At 44.5% G+C, this 18,204-nt stretch overlaps 1 protein-coding gene across 2 annotated transcripts in view; it reads left to right on the top strand.

The window, feature by feature from the left end:
• GAREM1 (GRB2 associated regulator of MAPK1 subtype 1) overlaps window positions 1-17,990 on the top strand; it is a 205,224-nt gene extending 187,234 nt beyond the window's left edge. The window contains exons 5-6 of one of the 2 annotated variants that reach the window (XM_045065489.1): window positions 11,161-11,327; window positions 12,823-17,990. In XM_045065489.1, the coding sequence (XP_044921424.1) occupies window positions 11,161-11,327; window positions 12,823-13,720 (1,065 nt within the window). In that variant the 3' untranslated portion in view covers window positions 13,721-17,990. The remainder of the gene's footprint in view (window positions 1-11,160; window positions 11,328-12,822) is intronic. The other variant, XM_045065490.1, reaches the window with a different exon arrangement.
• Window positions 17,991-18,204: the final 214 nt, after the last annotated feature.

The following is an 18,204-nucleotide window of genomic DNA, read 5'->3' as shown; positions in this document are numbered from 1 at the left end:
CGGAGTATCTGGTCTGCCTCAGACAGGCTGAACAATTGATGAGAAAATGTGAAGAAATGCCAGGCCTCCCAGAAGTCTTCATTTCCCCTTTTCTGTGGAATTTAACTGGAAGCGGGGAGAGAAGTGATCAGGCACACTATGTGGTAGATAATTAGAGGCATAGGACATTAGGTTAAGAGCTGTGGATTTGAGGGATGCCTGGGTGGCTCGGTTAAGCATCCAACGCTTGATCTCAAGGACATGAGTTCAAGCCCCGCATTGGGCACCATGCTGGGTGTGAAGCCTACTTTAAAAAAAAAAAAAAGCCACAGATTTGAATCTTCCTCACTCTACCACATAGTAGCTTGGTACCTTTGGCAAAATACTTAACCTCCCTGAGTCATTTCTGTGGGGAGAATAACAGCTTCTTCATTGCATCGTTGTACTGTACCAAGTACTTGGCACTGGCTTGTGGCACTTGGGAAGTGTTCAATAAATAGTGGCTGTAACTTAATATGGGGCAGATTCCAATTTAGGGTCAGATGGAAAATGATTTTGGGAGGTTTTAATGAGGGTATGAGGCCTCTTCAAAGAGGCAAGTAGGCTGACAGAAACAGGCACCTCTCCCTCCACAGTCAGCCCAGCACCCAGGCAGGGCCCCTTGGTCCGCACATTCAAAAGCACGTGTGATAGCTTCGTGTTCCTGGTCTCTAAGGTATTACAGAAACCGACTTGGGTTTAAAAATAACAAAACATTCTTTTCATCTGACTTTTAAAATACCCATTTGATAAGCTAGGTGTTAATGTTACAGTTACCCAGCTGTGGAGCCAGATTTGTACTCATCGAAGAGACACAGAAATGCTCAGCAGCCTGGACCCCAGTACTGTGTCATCCTTTCCTGGGGACAGTTGGGGGTTTTGAAGAGCTGTAGAGTACCTGTGAAGAAGCCACGTGTGGCTCTAAGGCTGCAAACACATGTCAAGAAACTGGAATTCCCAGACAAACCTGTATAGAAATATTAAGACTAACAAGTTGCCAGGATGCCTGGGTGGCTCAGATGGTTAAATGTCTGCCTTCGGCTCAGGTCACGATCCCAGGGTCCTGGGATCAACTACCCCCCATCCGGCTCCTTGCTCAGCAGGGAGCCTGCTTCTTCCTCTGCCTGCTGCTCCCCTGTTCATGCTCTCCCTCCCTCTCTTTCTCTCTCTCTCTCTCTCTGACAAATTAATAATAAATAAATAAATCTTTTTCAAAAGTGGGGGGGGTACTGACAAGTTGCCTTGGCAAATTCTATTCCTCAGCGTGGCTAGGCTAGATTATGGTGTGACCAGGTGTCCTGCACCACCTGGAGGTATCCACCCAACAGAATTAGAGACGTCACATGACTACCAAAGTTGGGAAAAAGCTATCAACAGATGTTTGTTTATAAATTAAGGGAATTGGCTATGAGAACTAATTTGACTAAGTTTTTATTTTATTTTGTCTTTGGACTTTTGCCCTGTATCAACTGTTAACATTAGAAAAGGCATTAAAAGACAGATTTTCTTAAATAAATCTGACATATTAATATTCAGGTTTAGGTACTAAAAAGATTAATCTGGAAGTGACTATTTATTTTTCAGAGTAATTGCTCTACAAAAAGATTCACTCAGGATTCCACTAATTAATGAGGTCTCCTAAGGCATTTGACATTTAATTAATTTTAATTACGACTTTTGAGGAGTACTCTGAGAACAAGCCATATCTACGTTCCCATATGTTAATTGAAATAAGGACTAAATTATTACTGTGTTTTGGTAATTTTGAAACTAATTGCCTCTGGTTTCATGTAAGTTATTTGTTTTTAAGTGAAACCTTCTAAACCAAGAAATGTTTTTCTCCTGTGTCCAGGAAAGTCTCAATGTTGAGTACGTTAATAATTACAATATTCTGTGGGATAGCTCTTGTTGCAAATCTGCACTCTTGAGTGCCATTTGCACAAAATCACATTAATGTGAAGGTTATATACTATTTAAATATATGTATCATGTATTATATTCCTTGCTCAGAAAAGGGCTTTATTCTCTGCCCCAGTAGCATATTCCTTCTTCTGAGTCCATAGAAGCACCCTAGAATTTGAACAAGTATTCTTTTCAGGACCACTTGCCCTTCGTGAATGGCCTCCGCCTTGCCTCCCTGGCCCGAGGCTTGGAGATTGGAGGTCGTCTCAAACCCAGGTCTGTCTTTAGGTCTTATCGTCAGTGTGTAAAACTAGAAGGGGGAAAAAAAAAGTATTCATCTAAGAATCAGGATTTTGACTGTAAATCACATCTGCCCTTGCGTAATTAATCACATAGAGTTTCATTTATTGCCATTTTGTCATTATAAACTTTTCATTTCTGTTTGGCTGAAAATACCCTGATGGGTATGTGACAAGGTTATGAACTCTTTGTATAAAAGCCTCTTTATAAATAAGATTTCTTAAGGCTGTAATGATTTTGTTATCTGGGAGAGGGAGTGTGGGAAGCGATATAAAATCCAGGGCAGAGGGCATGCACTGAAGGCAAAGTTGCAAAGTTCAAGGAAGCGTGGTTACAAAACTCCTTTCTTTCCATTGCTGACATTATCCTGAAGTTGGCTTTTTGAGAAGAAAATTCACAGTACAGGTGAGTGCAGTTGTAGATCAAGCTCACTTCAAGAATCTGTGTATTTTCTGAGTTATTGTCAAAAAGAAACAAAATGATCCTTACCCTGCTTGAGTGATGCCGAAATCTCTTCAGTGACTGCGACAATTCTAAGCAGTGTGATCTTTGAGACAGAATCTTTCCACCCACAAGCTTGTGATGGTGCGTGTGTGTTGGTTTTAAACCACAGACAAGGGAAATGGTTGGCCTTGTCAATAGGTGTCTCCAGACCCATTGCCATGGATTTAAAAGTTGAGTACACTGCGATAAAATTGATGTTCTCCCCCCAAAAGATGGCTACACAAAAAATGTCACAGTAATGTGTTCCATTTACTTTTCTTAAGCAGTCTCTTTGGTCCAGCTAGTGAGAGGGTATAAAAAGTGTTCTTGCTTCCGTGGAAGACAAGTAGAATGTTCCAAGAAATGAAAATTTTACAAGTAATATTATACCAAAACCCCCCATCCCTACACTGTGCTGTTTCATAAATACTTGGTGTGTCTTTCAGTCTCTTGTATTCTTTTAGTCCCTAGAAGTGTCGGGAAAACTTAATGGTCACAGGAGAAAGTAATTAGATCATAGGTAATATGTATAAAAAGCTCCAATTATGTGTACCAAATGTTACATACAATAAACATAACATATCATAAATATACATAAATATGTGTAGCCTTGTTTTCCAACCAGGTACTAATGAGCTTTGTAATTGGAACAAATTCTCATGCATCACTTTTAACATGTGGCTATTAAGGGAGAAGACCCTTTTCTCCATTTTTAACAAATTATTGTTCCTTTACACTGTGCTCAGTTCCCTCCCAGCCACACAGAGTTGGAGCTGAAGGGAAAGGCCAGTTAAATGCCATTCCTGGAGTCAGGAAAGCAAGTTCAGCTTTGTGGACAGTATTCCGAAAACAAAGAATATCATCCCATTCTATGACACATTTGGTTTTGACCAAAGATTGGGGTTGGGTTTTGACTTGGTTGACCACCTTCGCTTTAAAAACACGAAGCTTTCCAAAGTCATTCATTCTGTTGGGTGCATCTTTGCTCTTGCTGTTAGACAGTAAGTTACCATTGATTTCTTTTCTGGCTTTACAGCGGCCAGTGATGGTACGGCCAAAGCAGAAAGCAATGGGAAAATATCTCTTCTCTCCGTCTTCTTAAATGCAGGGAAACCGTATGTTCTAGGGGTTAGTAAGCCATTCGCCTCCAGGTTATTATGTGTGTGCATGTTTATATCTGGGCACATTTCTAAAGTTCGTCCAAGCTTAGGGGTGAAAAAAGCCATGCCTTCTTCCGTCCACTATCCCTTTCTAGTAACTGCCTCTTCCCCTTCCTTTCTAGTCAGTATTCTTGAAAAGAGTGTTGTGCCCTCCCAAGTTCATTCACCCTCACTTCCTGTTATACACTTGACTCACTGGAATCTGTCTGCCAAGTTGGTTTTTTGTTTTGTTTTGTTTTTTTCATTGTGACTTTTGCTAAGATCCCCAGTGACCTGCGAGCTCTAACATATCTTCCAGATCTTTCCTGACTCTTGACAGGCTGCCATCCTTACATGGCCATTCTCCTGCTCTCCTCCCCTCCCTTCACTTCTTTGACACCATTTGGGCAGGTTCTGCTCTGGGGGTGCTAAGATAGAGTCACCTCTCTCCTCCTTCTCCGTCTCCTCTCCTGCCCATTCCATAGGGGTTCAGCTTTCTTTTCTTCTCATCTGAGATCCCAGTGCCACCATCACACAGATTCTGTTGGTAGAACATCAAACTCAAGCTCCGTATTTTCAAAACTGAACTCCTTGTTTTCTCCCAAGCTTTGTTCTTCCTTCTAAGTTTCTGTCTGATAAATGGAAACAATACTTGCCTCATCGTTGAAGCCTCCAGGCCCAGGCATCACTTTAGTTGGTTTTTTTCATGCCTCTATACCTTTTGCACACTCATATATTCCTCCTTCCTGGAGACTTTCTTGGTACAATTTCCTATGAATTTGTTCTGTCACATTGAATAAGTTAATGGTGCTCCTACTAACCTTTCCTCTTACTTCTGTTATTACAAGGCCATTTGTGTCTTGATTATGTTTGTCTCCCTTCTTCCCAACAAATTCCATGAGCTAGTAATTTCTGTATACTTAACACTAGCTCAGTGAGCATGTGCTAGGCACTTATCATACCTTTGAATGTATCAGTAGCAAAATGGAATTAATGTACTGTGTAGGAAAAGGGAAAGGGATGGCCATATTCTTTAGACATTTGGGGACGGTGGAAGTAGATAGTGGCTCTGATCTCAGCTCTGAGCCCCTAGACACGTTTTATAGCTTACTTCAAACCCTGACTATTAAATTGTGTCAGTGTGTTAGATGGCACAGGAATAGGCCTTCTGGACTAAAGAAGGTGACTAGAGAGTGTTCTAGAAAGAGCAAAACTCACCATTTCCACCTTCCAGTAAATGACCTTTATAATTAGCCCTGGGTTAGCAATCTGCTGCATGAATACTAAGGAGAGGTTGTCTTTATCCTGAGTGGTGGTATCTTACATTTGTTAAGAATTTAATTCTTGAGGGTGCCTGGGTGGCCCATTCGTTAAGCGACTGCCTTTGGTTCAGGTCACGATCCCCAGGACAGGGTCCTGGGGTTGAGCCCCACATTGGGATCCCTGCTCAGCGGGAAGCCTGCTTCTCCCTCTCCCACTCCCCCTGCTTGTGTTCCCTTTCTCACTGTGTCTCTCTCTGTCAAATAAATAAATAAAATCTTAAAAAAAAAAAAAAAGAATTTAATCCTTGAGCATTTTACAAATGGGAAGAGGTAATTGTACTGGAGGTGTAAGTGACTCCTGGAAAGAAAATATTTATTTATAGAGAGATTGTGTGCTTGCCTGTGGGTGGGGGGGGGGGCAGGGAGGGAGAGAGAGACTATCAAGCAGACTCCCTACTGAGTGCAGAGCCCAGCTCCTGCCAATCCCATGACCCTGAGATCATGACCCAAGCTGAAATCAAGAGTCGGATGCTCCACTGACTGAGCCACTGAGGTGCTCCAGAAAGAAGAGCTTAGACCCGAGAATTCATGAAGCAAGGCTCTGGGGACAGCAGAGAACCAGCTCTCCCTGCTGCCCCCTGAATCCATGTCGTGTCATTGACCCTGTTCTAACCAGCAGGTGCCAGGAGTGTCTCTGCAAACACCCAAACTACCCATAACCAGAAATGATCAACCAGTAGCCGAGGTCATGCATAATCTGGGATAGACAGTAACACCTGCCCCCAAACAATGCCAGCACTCGCTTAGGACCAGGGCGGAGGTTTATTCCTGAGAACCCAGGTACCCCCAACCGCACCGTGCTGTCAGACATGCCACATTGGAGAAGAAGGAAGGACTCTAGCCTGCCAGCCATGCTGTATTCTGTAATATCTCCATTTAGAATAGTAGTTATTCAGAGGGGGGTTGACATTTCCCAGTTTAGAAATACCATCATTGTCATTTTCACACTCCTACTATGGCAAGTGTGGTGGTGGTAGAGTTGAGGTTGGTCATATGCGCCAGGTCTGCTGGTGCATTTTTTTCTCAAGATTGACACTAATAGGAGGACACACACAAAATTAACATCCAGCCCAAGTGACTTAACAAAAACAATGCCCACATAAAAATATAAAAGGCATTCTTACATATTTTAAAATAAAAGTAGCTTTTTGTTGTATTTTTTGTGTGTGTGACATCTGTTAACCTCTGCCTAGCATTCTTTTTTTTTTTTTTTTAAAGATTTTATTTATTTGATAGAGAGAAATCACAAGTAGACGGAGAGGCAGACAGAGAGAGAGAGGGGAAGCAGGCTCCCCGCTGAGCAGAGAGCCCGATGCGGGACTCGACCCCAGGACCCTGAGATCATGACCTGAGCCGAAGGCAGCGGCTTAACCCACTGAGCCACCCAGGCGCCCCACTGCCTAGCATTCTGTGGGACATATTTGCACCCGAGTTGATGAGTCCCCGAACTCTGTTGTCCACAGGGTATCAGTAACAACAATGCCAGTGCCTACCATTTTCACTGGCAGGCTCAGTGGCTATACATGGGAAGTAAGTAAATACAAAGAGTGTGAGCTGGATTCAGAAGCAGTGACATGTACTGGTGGCCCTGTGCAGTGGTCCCAGACCGAGCATGTAATGTTTGGGACTGGGCCTGGGGAAGTGGCATTTAGGAAGACAGGCAGGAAGAAGCACAGCAGAGAGGACCGGACAAGGACAGGTGTGGACAGGTGACGCTGTCTGCCGCTTTGGATGGACCTGCGTGTTCATACAGAGGAGTGGTGGGAAAAATAACCAGAAGGATGGAGTAAGGTGTAGTAATTTCTGTGGCTACCAGAGAGAGCTAGAAAGACTGCAAAAGGCTTCAGTGGAAAGCAGGAGAGGCTGAACTTTATCTAGCCATCAGAGGGTGTCACCGGAGATGGGAAGTAACGTGATGAAAGCCACATACTGAGACTTTTAGAAGGAATCCGCTGAAAATGTAGCACTTGAAAGTGAAATTGAATATGAGGGACCTGGAAATAGGGTGATTGGCCTTCCAGTCTTGTAAATTGCCTTTTATTGTCAGATAAAATTCCTCTCGAATAGAACTACACTCCTCTGGGCGATTCATGTCCCATGTGGAATCCAATCAAGAAGCAAAGTAGAACAATTACTGTAACGGGCGTAGGAGGTAGGAGGGAAGATGGCGCAGTGAACCCTCACTGTTTGTAACTTCTGGATCCCAAAACGCATGAAATACATGTATTTCACCAAAGCATATAGTTTTTCCCATAAACTGCATATGACTTCATTTGAAAATCTGCAGCAACAAGCTGAACGTAACAAGTTGAGGGGCTCCTGGCTGGCTCAGTGGGTAGAGCGTGCAAGCTTGGTCTCGGGATTGGGAGTTCGAACCCCACGTTGGATGTAGGGATGACTTAAAACAAAATCTTTTCAATAGAAAGAAAGGAAATAACTAGATGAAAGTAACACACAGAAAGCAGGTAGTCAGCTGTGCTCAGCCCCACTCAGTCCTAACGCACCCACTTGGAAGAGCCAAAGCCGGCCCTTTTGTGCCTCGACAAAATAACACCTGAATTCTTGTTATGAACCAGGTCCTTTTTGATTTTTTTAAATAAGATTTTATTTATTTATTTGAGTGAGACAGCGAGAGAGGGAACACGAGCTGGGGGAGTGGGAGAGGGAGAAGAAGCAGGCTTTCTGCTGAGCAGGGAGTCCAATGTGGGTCTCGACCCCAGGGCCCTGGGATCATGACCCAAGTCAAAGGCAGACGCTCAACGACTGAGCCACCCAGGCTCCCCGAACCAGGTCCTTTTAAAGTCATTTTATTTTTGTTTTCAACTACCTTTTCTTTCAGATGGTTTTCAGTCTAATTCTTTGCCGCTGAGCTCGCAATGACACCCGAACAGCCCTCTCCTCACAGTGGAAGAGAACCTTTCTCTGGCCTTCTGTGAGCATCTCTTCACTGACTGCTCCCCGTCTCCTAAGAGCAGGAACCACACACACACACACACACACACACACACACACACTCTCTCTCTCTCTCTCTCTCTCTCTCTCTCTTCCTCCTTTCTTGAGTCCTGTGACGACCCCAAACACTTCCTGTATCTCCACTACGTCTCCTAAGAGCAGGAACCACACACACACACACACACACACACACACACACACACACTTCCTCCTTTCGAGAGTCCTGTGACGACCCCAAACACTTCCTGTATCTCCACTACAGTCTGGAGTTGAGCTATACACACTCAGCCACAGCTCACCTTCCTGGGCCCTGGGCCCTACAAGTGCTGCTTTTCACTACTTCCTCTCTGCTCCTCCTCTCACTGGGGAAACCTGTTGGAAGGCTCTTCAGGACTCCCAGTTACAGAAGTAGGTGGCAGAACCAGCTCAAAACAACCTTGACTGAGTGCCTGGGGTTAGTTTTAAGAATAGGAAGAGGGGACTTCCTATAGGTCAAATTCAAGTATAGGCGGCTGCTTTTCTGTGTTCTATGAGCTAAGTCAGCCACTTAAAATGCATCTTGCCATGGATATCTCAGCATATCATAATTGACATCTAGATAAGTGAGCCCTAATGAAACATCACAGTCCATGACTACTTCCAGAACTTGGAAATTTCTAAATCAAATGCAGCATTAACCATATTTCCCCCATGCTCTTTTCTAACCCAGTATTGAAAAGGGACTGTTTATTTTAAAAACTGAAAAGTTATAAGACAGACTCCTTGTGTTTTCCCTGATTCCTATTACCGTACGCATAAACAGAATCAGGCACATGTATAATAAAGCAACACCCACCCTGTAGATACTCCCTAAGAAAGAAAAAAAATGTAGCTGGCTCCTGTACGAATCACTAACAAGACGGAAGCTGACTCACTATCTCAGTTACTTATTTTGTAACCGGTATATACTCCTGAAAGCCAGCCAGTGGGGTGATCCGGCCAGCCCTTCTCAGTGTCCTAGCTGGTTCTCACCTCCTTAAGAAAAGGAGACCCTCCAGTGGTGCGGGAGTCCCCCCCCCCCACCCAGCTGAGTGATCCTCTTTCTCTCCTGCTTATCCAAACCCAGGTCTTCCCAGATTTTCCTTCTGTAGTCATCCACTATCTCCTTTTAGAAAACTTAAAAGGGAAAAGTCTGCAGGTACTGGAGAGAGAATCTGCTGCTCAGAATTACTTTGTTTCAGGCTAAAGAGCTTTTCCAGAAAACGATCACCCGTGGGTCCCAGTCACCGGGGCTGTGGGTTCTCTGGCTGGGAGCAGTGATCCTCTGCGCTAGGCAGAAGTGCAACAGATGAGACTTTTTTTTTTTGAACAAAGTTGATTTTATTTTATTTATTATTTTTTTTTTAGATTTTATTTATTTATTTGACAGAGAGAGACCACAAGCAGGCAGAGAGGCAGGCAGAGAGAGAGAGAAAGAGAGGGAAGCAGGCTCCCTGCCAAGCAGAGAGCCCGATGCGGGACTCGATCCCAGGACCCTGAGATCATGACCTGAGCCGAAGGCAGCGGCTTAACCCACTGAGCCACCCAAGCACCCCAGATGAGACTTTTTAAATTGCTTCCATTTCACTTAGAATTGAGGTTTGCGTGGTCATGTGACTTTTTGTAACATCTGTTTTTTTTTTTTTCTGGCAAACTACTCAGGTCTGGGAAGCCAGTTAGAGGCCCAGTGTGCCATGTAGGTGGTAGAGGATACAAAGTCACATGCACGTATTTTATTTGGTTTTAAGCAAACCCAGTACCAAAGCTAATGGAAGCTTTTTGTTTCATTGTCCTGATTACCCCAGAGCTGCTGGGACAGAGACATAAAGAAATTGAAGGCAAAGGTGAAAACATTGTTGGGAACACGACCTAAAATCAGGCAAGGACCTTTCTGACGAAGTCAGAATTGGCTGTTTTTACCTGTGTGGCTTAGGGTGGACTAGCAGAACCAGGTATAAACTGCCCCCTGCTGCCTGACACAGAGAAGTGCATTTAAAAATGTCCGCCTTTTTAAAAGGAATCCTCCTATTCTCAAATGCCTCTGTGAACGGAAAAGAAACGGGATAACTTACAGCCTGCAGACTCACACAAGCCATAGACATCACAGGTCACCTAATGCTCTCCAAGGTGAAGCTGAAGGGAGTTAAAGGCAGCTCTTGTGAAAAGTGCCAGGTCCCGGGGCTTGGAAGTCTGCCTCAGTACCCCATCTGCAGCCTTGTTCCAGCAGCATCTATGGTACCCGGGAGCTTGTTAGAAATGCAGGTTCCCAGGGCCCCGCCCTCGGTCTTCCAACTGAGACTCTGCCCATCGACAAGAACCCGGGTGATTCATATGCACCCTTAGGAGTGAGAAGCCCTGAGCATAATAACTTCAGAAGGAGCTTCCCCCGTGGAAAAGAGCCTCTAGCCCCAAAGGATCACACTGAATTCAGTTTCAACAGGGGATAAACACAACCCGGTCGATGAGTTTGATCCTCTGTGAAGGTCACGATTGCCTTATGTCCTTCTTTTCTTAACGCATCCCTTTTACACAGCTCACCCATCACTAGCCTTTTAACTCGCGGTAGTTCACGTTATTGGCCGTGGTTCAGCAGCCGCTGGTGTTTGCCAAGCAGTCCCCTTAAAAATCGGTCTGTCCCAGGGGTGTCTGGGTGGCTCAGTGGGTTAAAGTCTCTGCCTTGAGTTCAGGTCATGATCCCAGAGTCCTGGGATCGAGCCCCGAATCGGGCTTTCTGCTCAGCAGGGAGCCTGCTTTCCCCACCTCTCTCTCTGCTGCCTCTCTGCCTACTTGTGATCTCTGTCTGTCAAGTAAATAAATAAAATCTTTAAAAAAAAAAAAATCCGTCTGTCCCAGCAAGTTCACGACAGGCGTAGCTCTGATCTCGGGCAGCATCTGTGTCTGTCGTCATCCTCCCGTGCTGCGGTCTTCTCTCTCCCTCCGTACACCTGCTGCTACTGTTGTTTAAGAGTAGCAACTTGACCCGTTGTCAGTCTGTTGCTAACCCAGAGTGTTCTTTTCTGCGCCAGGTCAGGGAAGAGTGCCGGCTCCTGAACGCCCCTCCTGTTCCGCCCCGAAGCGCAAAGCCTTTGTCCACAAGCCCCTCCGTCCCTCCTCGCACAGCCAAGCCAGCGCGGCAGCAGACTCGCTCTCCCAGCCCCACCTTGTCCTACTATTCTTCAGGGCTGCACGACATGTAAGTCTTCACGCAGGGACGTGTCTTCTTGTCAGCCAGCTCACCGGGTCTTGAGAACAGTGTCAAGGTAGCCGCAGCCTAGGCAGGAGGAGGTGGGAGAGGAAATGTCCTTTGAATGCAGAGGAACTTCACTGAAAAAGCACGATGGGGCCCCTGTTGGTTTCAGGTTAGAATGGAAGAGCCAGGGTCCTAGGAAGAAAAGAAACCACAGTATATGTGAGAAACTCCGTGATAAAGGCCAACTAGATTCTCTTTAAAGCAAGCCGCGGGGTGCCACCAGCTCCCTCAGACCAGCATCTTGTTCTTTCCACTCCCACTTCTGCACGAGCAGACAGACAGCACCTTCAGCGGGGACCTGCAGTAGAAAGGGTCCTGTTGGCTCTGCTCTGCCTTTCCACCCAGTATGGGAGTCCCTTCTTGACCGCGGCGGTCTGATAGCCATTCGCTTCTGTCTGGGTCCTTCCAGAGCTGTGAGCTCCTTCTTTTGCACCGCAGTTCATTCCGTGGTTGGCAAACGCCCGTGATGTTTTGGTAATCTTTCCCTATACCCAGTTGAATCTATCTCCACGTAACTTGCAACTGTTTCTTACATCTAGAAAAAAATAAATAAATAAATAGATCCTCCCTGCTTCTCTTTGTCAGCCCATGGATGATTTGAAGTCGGCTAAGATGTAAGTCTTCTCTTCTCCAAAGAGATCGCCTCAGTTCTGCCAGCTGTTTGGTCTGGCATCGCTGCCCGGTTGGTCCCCCATCAGCCTGGTCACCCCACCTCTGAGCACAGCCTGGCTTCCCTGACACTCTTACAATGTGGCACCCAAGCTGAATGCACCATTCCATATATGGTCTTCACCATTTAAAATAGCTCTCTTTTGCATTATTTTTTGTTGTTGTTCTCTGGACGTTTAAATCCTGATGCTAGTTTGACTCAGTTGAATGGAAGCCAAGGCAAGCATTGTGTTTGATGCATTTCTTCTCACTTCCGACTTTGGGATAGAAATAGAGTCCTCGGTGCTGGTGCTGTGTTCTTGCCCCCTGGCACAGGGAGGCATGAGGCCCCCCTTTGTAGCTCTGATGCCACCCTGACCCGCTGGAGGCATTACTCATCATTTACATGACCTGTTGGGGTCATATGGGGGTAAGCCTCAACACGGCTTAAGAATTTTTCTCATCGTAAAGATCCAGGCACCCTACTCACCGTGATTTTCTTGTTAGTTTAAAAAAAAAAATTATTTATTTGTCACTTCTACTATATCCTTTTAAATCATTATAATTCACAAATCTGTGTAATTATTGGTATATTTTGGTAACTTACAGACTTTTTTTTTTTAAAACCCGGTGAAGTTAGCAGGTGCTTGATCGAATTCATGATAAGTAATACTGTATTTTCCTTCCTAGCTGTCCTTTTCTGTTCAGAAGTGACATCTGGGGGATCAGGGTCGGCTCGATATTTGGCTTTTCCTTTTGACTCACCTCCCTTTCTGTGTTTGCTCTTAAGCAGCGTTCCTAAAAGCGACACAAGTCCTCCCGAAAGCGCTCCTGTGTCCTGCTACCCCTGTAACCGTGTGAAAACGGAGTCCGTGGACCTCAAGTCCCCGATGGGAAGTCCCTCTGCTGACACGCTCTCCTCCAGGCTCTCGTGGCCCAACCATTACTCGGGAGCAGCAGAGAGCCAGACCAGGAGTGACTTCCTGCTGGGTCCCAGCAGGAGCTACAGTTACCCCAGACAGAAGACGCCAGGCACACCAAAGAGAAACTGCCCAGCACCCTTTGATTTGGACGGCCTTGAGCTCTCGGCCAGTCCGCCCGGCTCCATCACTTCAGAATTCAGCGGCAGCATCTCCGCCTGTCCCAAGTCAGCCAGCTACTCTGTGGAGAGCACAGATGAGAAAATTCTGGCTGCTGACATGACCAAGCAGAGTATTTCATGCCCTGCCTTACCCCCCAGGGCTCCCAAACCCGTGGAAGAGAAAACCGCCTCGGACACTTCTCCTTTGCCTCTGAAAATTGATGGTGCTGAGGAAGACCCCAAGTCTGGGTCACCGGACCTCTCTGAGGACCAGTACTTTGTTAAAAAGGGCATGCAGGACATCTTCTCCGTCGCCTACCCTTTCGCATCTCCGCTCCACCTCCAGCTAGCCCCCAGGTCCTGTGGCGATGGCTCCCCATGGCAGCCGCCTGCGGACCTGTCGGGACTCTCCATAGAAGAAGTGGCCAAGTCGTTACGGTTTATTGGTTTGTCTGAAGATGTCATATCATTCTTCGTTACTGAGAAGATCGATGGGAATTTGCTCGTTCAGCTGACCGAAGAAATCCTCTCCGAGGATTTCAAATTGAGCAAACTGCAGGTGAAGAAAATAATGCAATTCATTAATGGCTGGAGGCCCAAAATATAGCCAAATAACCCCAGCTAGCATTGAACAAAACGAACAAATATGTGTGCTAGAAGGGGTGGGCTGGAACACAATTCCATGTTTTTTTGCACTAGAAACCTTCTCTGTAAATAGGGATAAGAGAAACTCTTACTATGCAGATTACGTTTTTGAATGGTGAACAGGCTATTTTGTACATCAATAAAAATGCTGTACAGAACACTTAGAGGTGTGCCTTGTACATCACTCAACACTCAACAGCTGCTAAAAGACAAAAGGCATGTGCAGAGAAGTAATTCTCACCCAAGGAGGTTTATGTGAGAAGGTATGATATTTATTACAAAATAGCCAAAGCTGAAAACTGTAAGAATCAAAACAAACAAACAAAACTTAAAAAAACAAAAAACAAAAAACACTTTTTGAACAACAGTTCTCTCCTTTGGGGAAATCGACTTTAGACAATTAACTGTCCTGTGCTCTGTCGTTTGGATTGCTCAGTGCTAATCGTTTTACTCTTGTGCCTGAAAATGTTAGTGATATGAAATGACACTTTACTGTTTGTTATATGCTTGGTGGGGATCTTTTCATCAAGAGACATTTTCCAAAAGTCATGTGTTGATAGAGGATATATGAAATAATACAAATCATGACCACAATAATTTATCTATAACTACTGCTGATTTTATTGAGCAGTGGGGAAAAAAAAAAACCCTGATATTTTAGATAACATCTGTTCACTTTCAAAAATTTGGGTTTGGGGCTGTTAACTAAGTTGACTATTTTAGGAAGAGTGGACAGAATGATTCCAAAGATCCTCAGAACCCTTCCCCTCAAAGCTCAGTCTGACTCCGCTTCATCATGGAAAGCCTGGAAGAACTCAGTAGAGGGGTCTGTATTAAAGAATTAAATTTGATTGTAAGCCCAAGGGCGGTGGTTTGCTTATAATAATACTTGCATGCCGATGTCTGGGAAAATGATAGTTTCTTGTCAGGGGGTAATTCATCTCCGGTTTGAGGGTCATCTTTTTTCCTGGTGTCTAACAGTGAAAGGTCTGAAGAGTGTTTCTCAGAGCGTGTTAGGTATCCAATGCTTGGCTTCAGGAGAGCTCAGAAATCAGACTTATTAGGACCTTCATCTTTTGAGTAAATTTTTATAAAGTATCAGTAAGTACACTTGATTTGTTCATAAAACTCTTCTTCCATCTCTTCCAAAGAAAACACATTATTACCATAATTTTATTCCAAGAATTCCAGGACATGATTCTGACAGTTCTTGCCAAATGTGATTGAATAGTCCAAAATATAATGGCCTCATCATCCTTGTTGACTTTTTGGAGGAATGTAAATCTTAGAAAAGTTCTAGTTCTCCGAGCCAGTCGCCAGCACTAGCCCTGCCTGCCCCCCAGCCTGATTCTGGACGTGCAGACATCTGTGACTGACGTCAGCCAACCGGGGGCCACTAGGACTTGCAGGATTGGCTTCTAGCTTCTTCCCCACTCTTCCTGCTCACCAAAATAAATGCACAAGGGGAAAGACAAGACCCATGGTAACAGAACACGCAGGATGCAATATGCCTTTATTTCTTGACATTAATGATGCTCTCAGTTCTGATTTAGAATTGAGGTGAACTAACACCTCTTTTCATTTCACATCCTTGATCTTTTTTTAAGCATTCCTTCCTTCTCTTAACATATCTCCCAAAATGTAAACACTCTAGGTAAAATGTATCCCATAAAGAGAAACTGAAGCGCCCCTTCAGAAGTAGCCAAAAAATCTACATGGAAGCTTCCGGTCCTGCGCTCCCGTGACATGAGACCTGCCCTCAGTGACTTTCATGGTTAAGAAACATCCTTCTGTGTGAACAGCCATTTCTCTAGCAATGTTAACCTATCAGCACTTTCTTTTAAAATAAAAACAGGTTGCAGTTGAAATGTTGCACTCCCCACCCCCCCCCAGCAAATTTTTGCTGAATCTGCTTTTAAGCACCTGACCCTTGGACACAATTCTGGAATTCAGGTGCGGGGAACACAGTGGGTTTGGGTTTACTCTGAAGGCTGCCCCCCATGAACAGTTGACTCTTTGTGTGTTTCTCTTTCCTTTTTTTTTTGTTTCTTCTTTGCAAAAACTCGACACAAATAGTTTCTGGTTTTCGTCCGGGCATGTTTATATCAAGTTTGTATTGGTGGCAATGCAGACACTACTTGGGGGCAGGCTCTAGGGGGCAGGCGCTAGGCCCTTTGGGTCATGTATTCAGATTTGTTGAGCACCTTTTATTGCCAGGCACTGTGCTGGTATGACTCGACAATGCTGGGGGTGGGGGGGAAGCCCTCTTGGAGCTCATAATGTTTATATTTAAAATCACAGTTGCTGAGACTGCATATGTGTGAGTAAGAGAGACGCGAAATGGAGAGTTAAGTGTGTTCTGTCTTTAAAGAATCCACAGATGGAAGAAATGGCAGCCTCTGTGAAAGGGGTAAAAAAAATCAACACCATGTGATCGTGAAAACTTGGACTATGTTGGAGGCAGAAAGTATCTCGGACTCCCACTGGCTAATGTTCTCTTTTGCTGATTGGGAATGTTTAACTGTGGTAACTATCTTCTGGCATCTCTAAAGGCACAGATAGACGTAGTTGCCATTCCTGAGCTGAACACTAGTCTGTAGAGGACCTTGGCACCCTGACTAGACACGGCACACGTAGGCAGAGAGAGTCGCGGCAAGAGCCGCAGCGTGGGGGTCGGCAGGAAACGGCCTTTCCCTTCAGAGAGCTGCAGTTTCGCAGGGAGAAACGATGTTATAACGATCCCCAGAAGCAGAATTTTTTGTAACCAACCAGGTCAAGACTGAGCATTTTCTGGCAGGTTCCCTGCAGTCAGTGTGGTGACCGTGGGGCTTGGGGGAAAGTGTGTCTAAACAGGACCCTTCTTGTGGTTTCATGGCCCCCATCAGAAGAGAAAATCAGCAGTAAGCCAAACCAAGCAGCTTAAGTGTAGGATATGAACCTGACTCACGCTGGAAGGGAGAACTCATACACTCCCAGACCGGTTCTTTCTCAAAACCTTGTAAACGCCGGCACGTTCTCCTTGAAGTTGAGCTGCTCAACTTTATGAACTGTGAAATTTACATTTATACTCTTTCAACCCACATGTACCATTCAAGTTTATGAAGCTGCCCATTCGACTAAATTGCCGTGTTTATTCTTGTCTCATGTAGAAATAAAACAATCTTACGGGAAACTGTTATGACAATCCATTCCAACTGTTTTCAGACACAGGCATAAACACCCTCTGCTCACATTCCAGAACCACCTGCCCACTATCCGTACAACTCCTTGAGAAGTTCAGGGATTGGATGTGGACGGAGAGAGGGTCCTTCATTTTCCAAACACTTTGTGTAACAAGTCACTACTCATCCTGTCTAAAGACCATAAAATTAACATTGTGAATAACCAACTGCAAAACAAAACAGTTCTCCAAAGTACCTCGTGAACCATTTAGAGGAAATTTCAACATCAGTCCCCCAGAAAAGTTAAATTTGCTGTTGGACACACAAGACTTTCAGAAACTATGACCCTTCTGTCAATGCCCACTCTTTATCTAGTAAATAAAGGCAATGGGCTCCTAGGGCAAGAAGAGGAAAATGCCCAGAGTGCAAATGATGGAAAGTAAGATTTTTTATGCTGTGGGGTTGTCATGTTGTGGAATTCTCCTGGCCCCTTCTTGTCCAGTCCCACTGCAGTTTAGTCTTTAAAACTTGGTGTTTTAAAATGTATCTCGTTGTGAAAACCAGAAACAAGGGGTAAACGTGATTTCAGTTAAAACTGTGTACAAATATCTTATGTAATTTTGCTGCTCTGTCTCATTTTTAGGCTATGAATTTTGTAATGAGCTTATCAGATTACAAATTTCCTTTGTTTACAATCTCATGTAGTCGGGCTCAGATCGTTTCTTAGCTATCAGCCTCTTGTCCCATTTTCGTATTAAGTTCCATTTAAAATGCTGTTTAAGCTAAGCCTGAAACTTCAACTCAATTAATTAAAAATTAGGAGAGTGTTCCTTGATTGAAATGGAAAGGGTATATTCTTTTCGAAGAATTTTGTAACTGTCTTTATAGGTACTTTGCTTGGAAAACCGCGGGGGTGTTAACTACGAGTTAATGGTTGTATTACTTTCCAGAGCATTATCTAATGGGCCCAATGTGTACCTCAAGAGAAACATAGTATGTTATGTCTAAAAAAAATTCATTGTTGATTTAAATGGTTCCAAAATGTCTATAAATAAAGAAAATTTAAAAGTTGCTCCTCTTGCTGTTCCTCAGTGAGTCGGACCTAGTGCATAGTTTTCTAGAACTTTCTTCCCCATCCTCATGAAGGAGATGAGAAGGCATCTGAAAGGAATTTTAATGCCACAAGCCCATTCCACACTAAGAGATAGAAGACAATGGCTATCGTACAAAGAAGAAGCTGGGAACCAGGTCACCTGACGGCATTCAAAGAAAACCCAGTACCTGT

This window comes from Mustela putorius, unplaced genomic scaffold (assembly GCF_011764305.1).
Source record: "Mustela putorius furo isolate JIRA1106 unplaced genomic scaffold, ASM1176430v1.1 tig00003858_pilon_pilon_pilon, whole genome shotgun sequence".
Lineage (NCBI taxonomy): Eukaryota > Metazoa > Chordata > Mammalia > Carnivora > Mustelidae > Mustela > Mustela putorius.
Note: the sequence above shows the minus strand (reverse complement) of the source record. Positions and strands in the feature narration are given on the sequence as shown.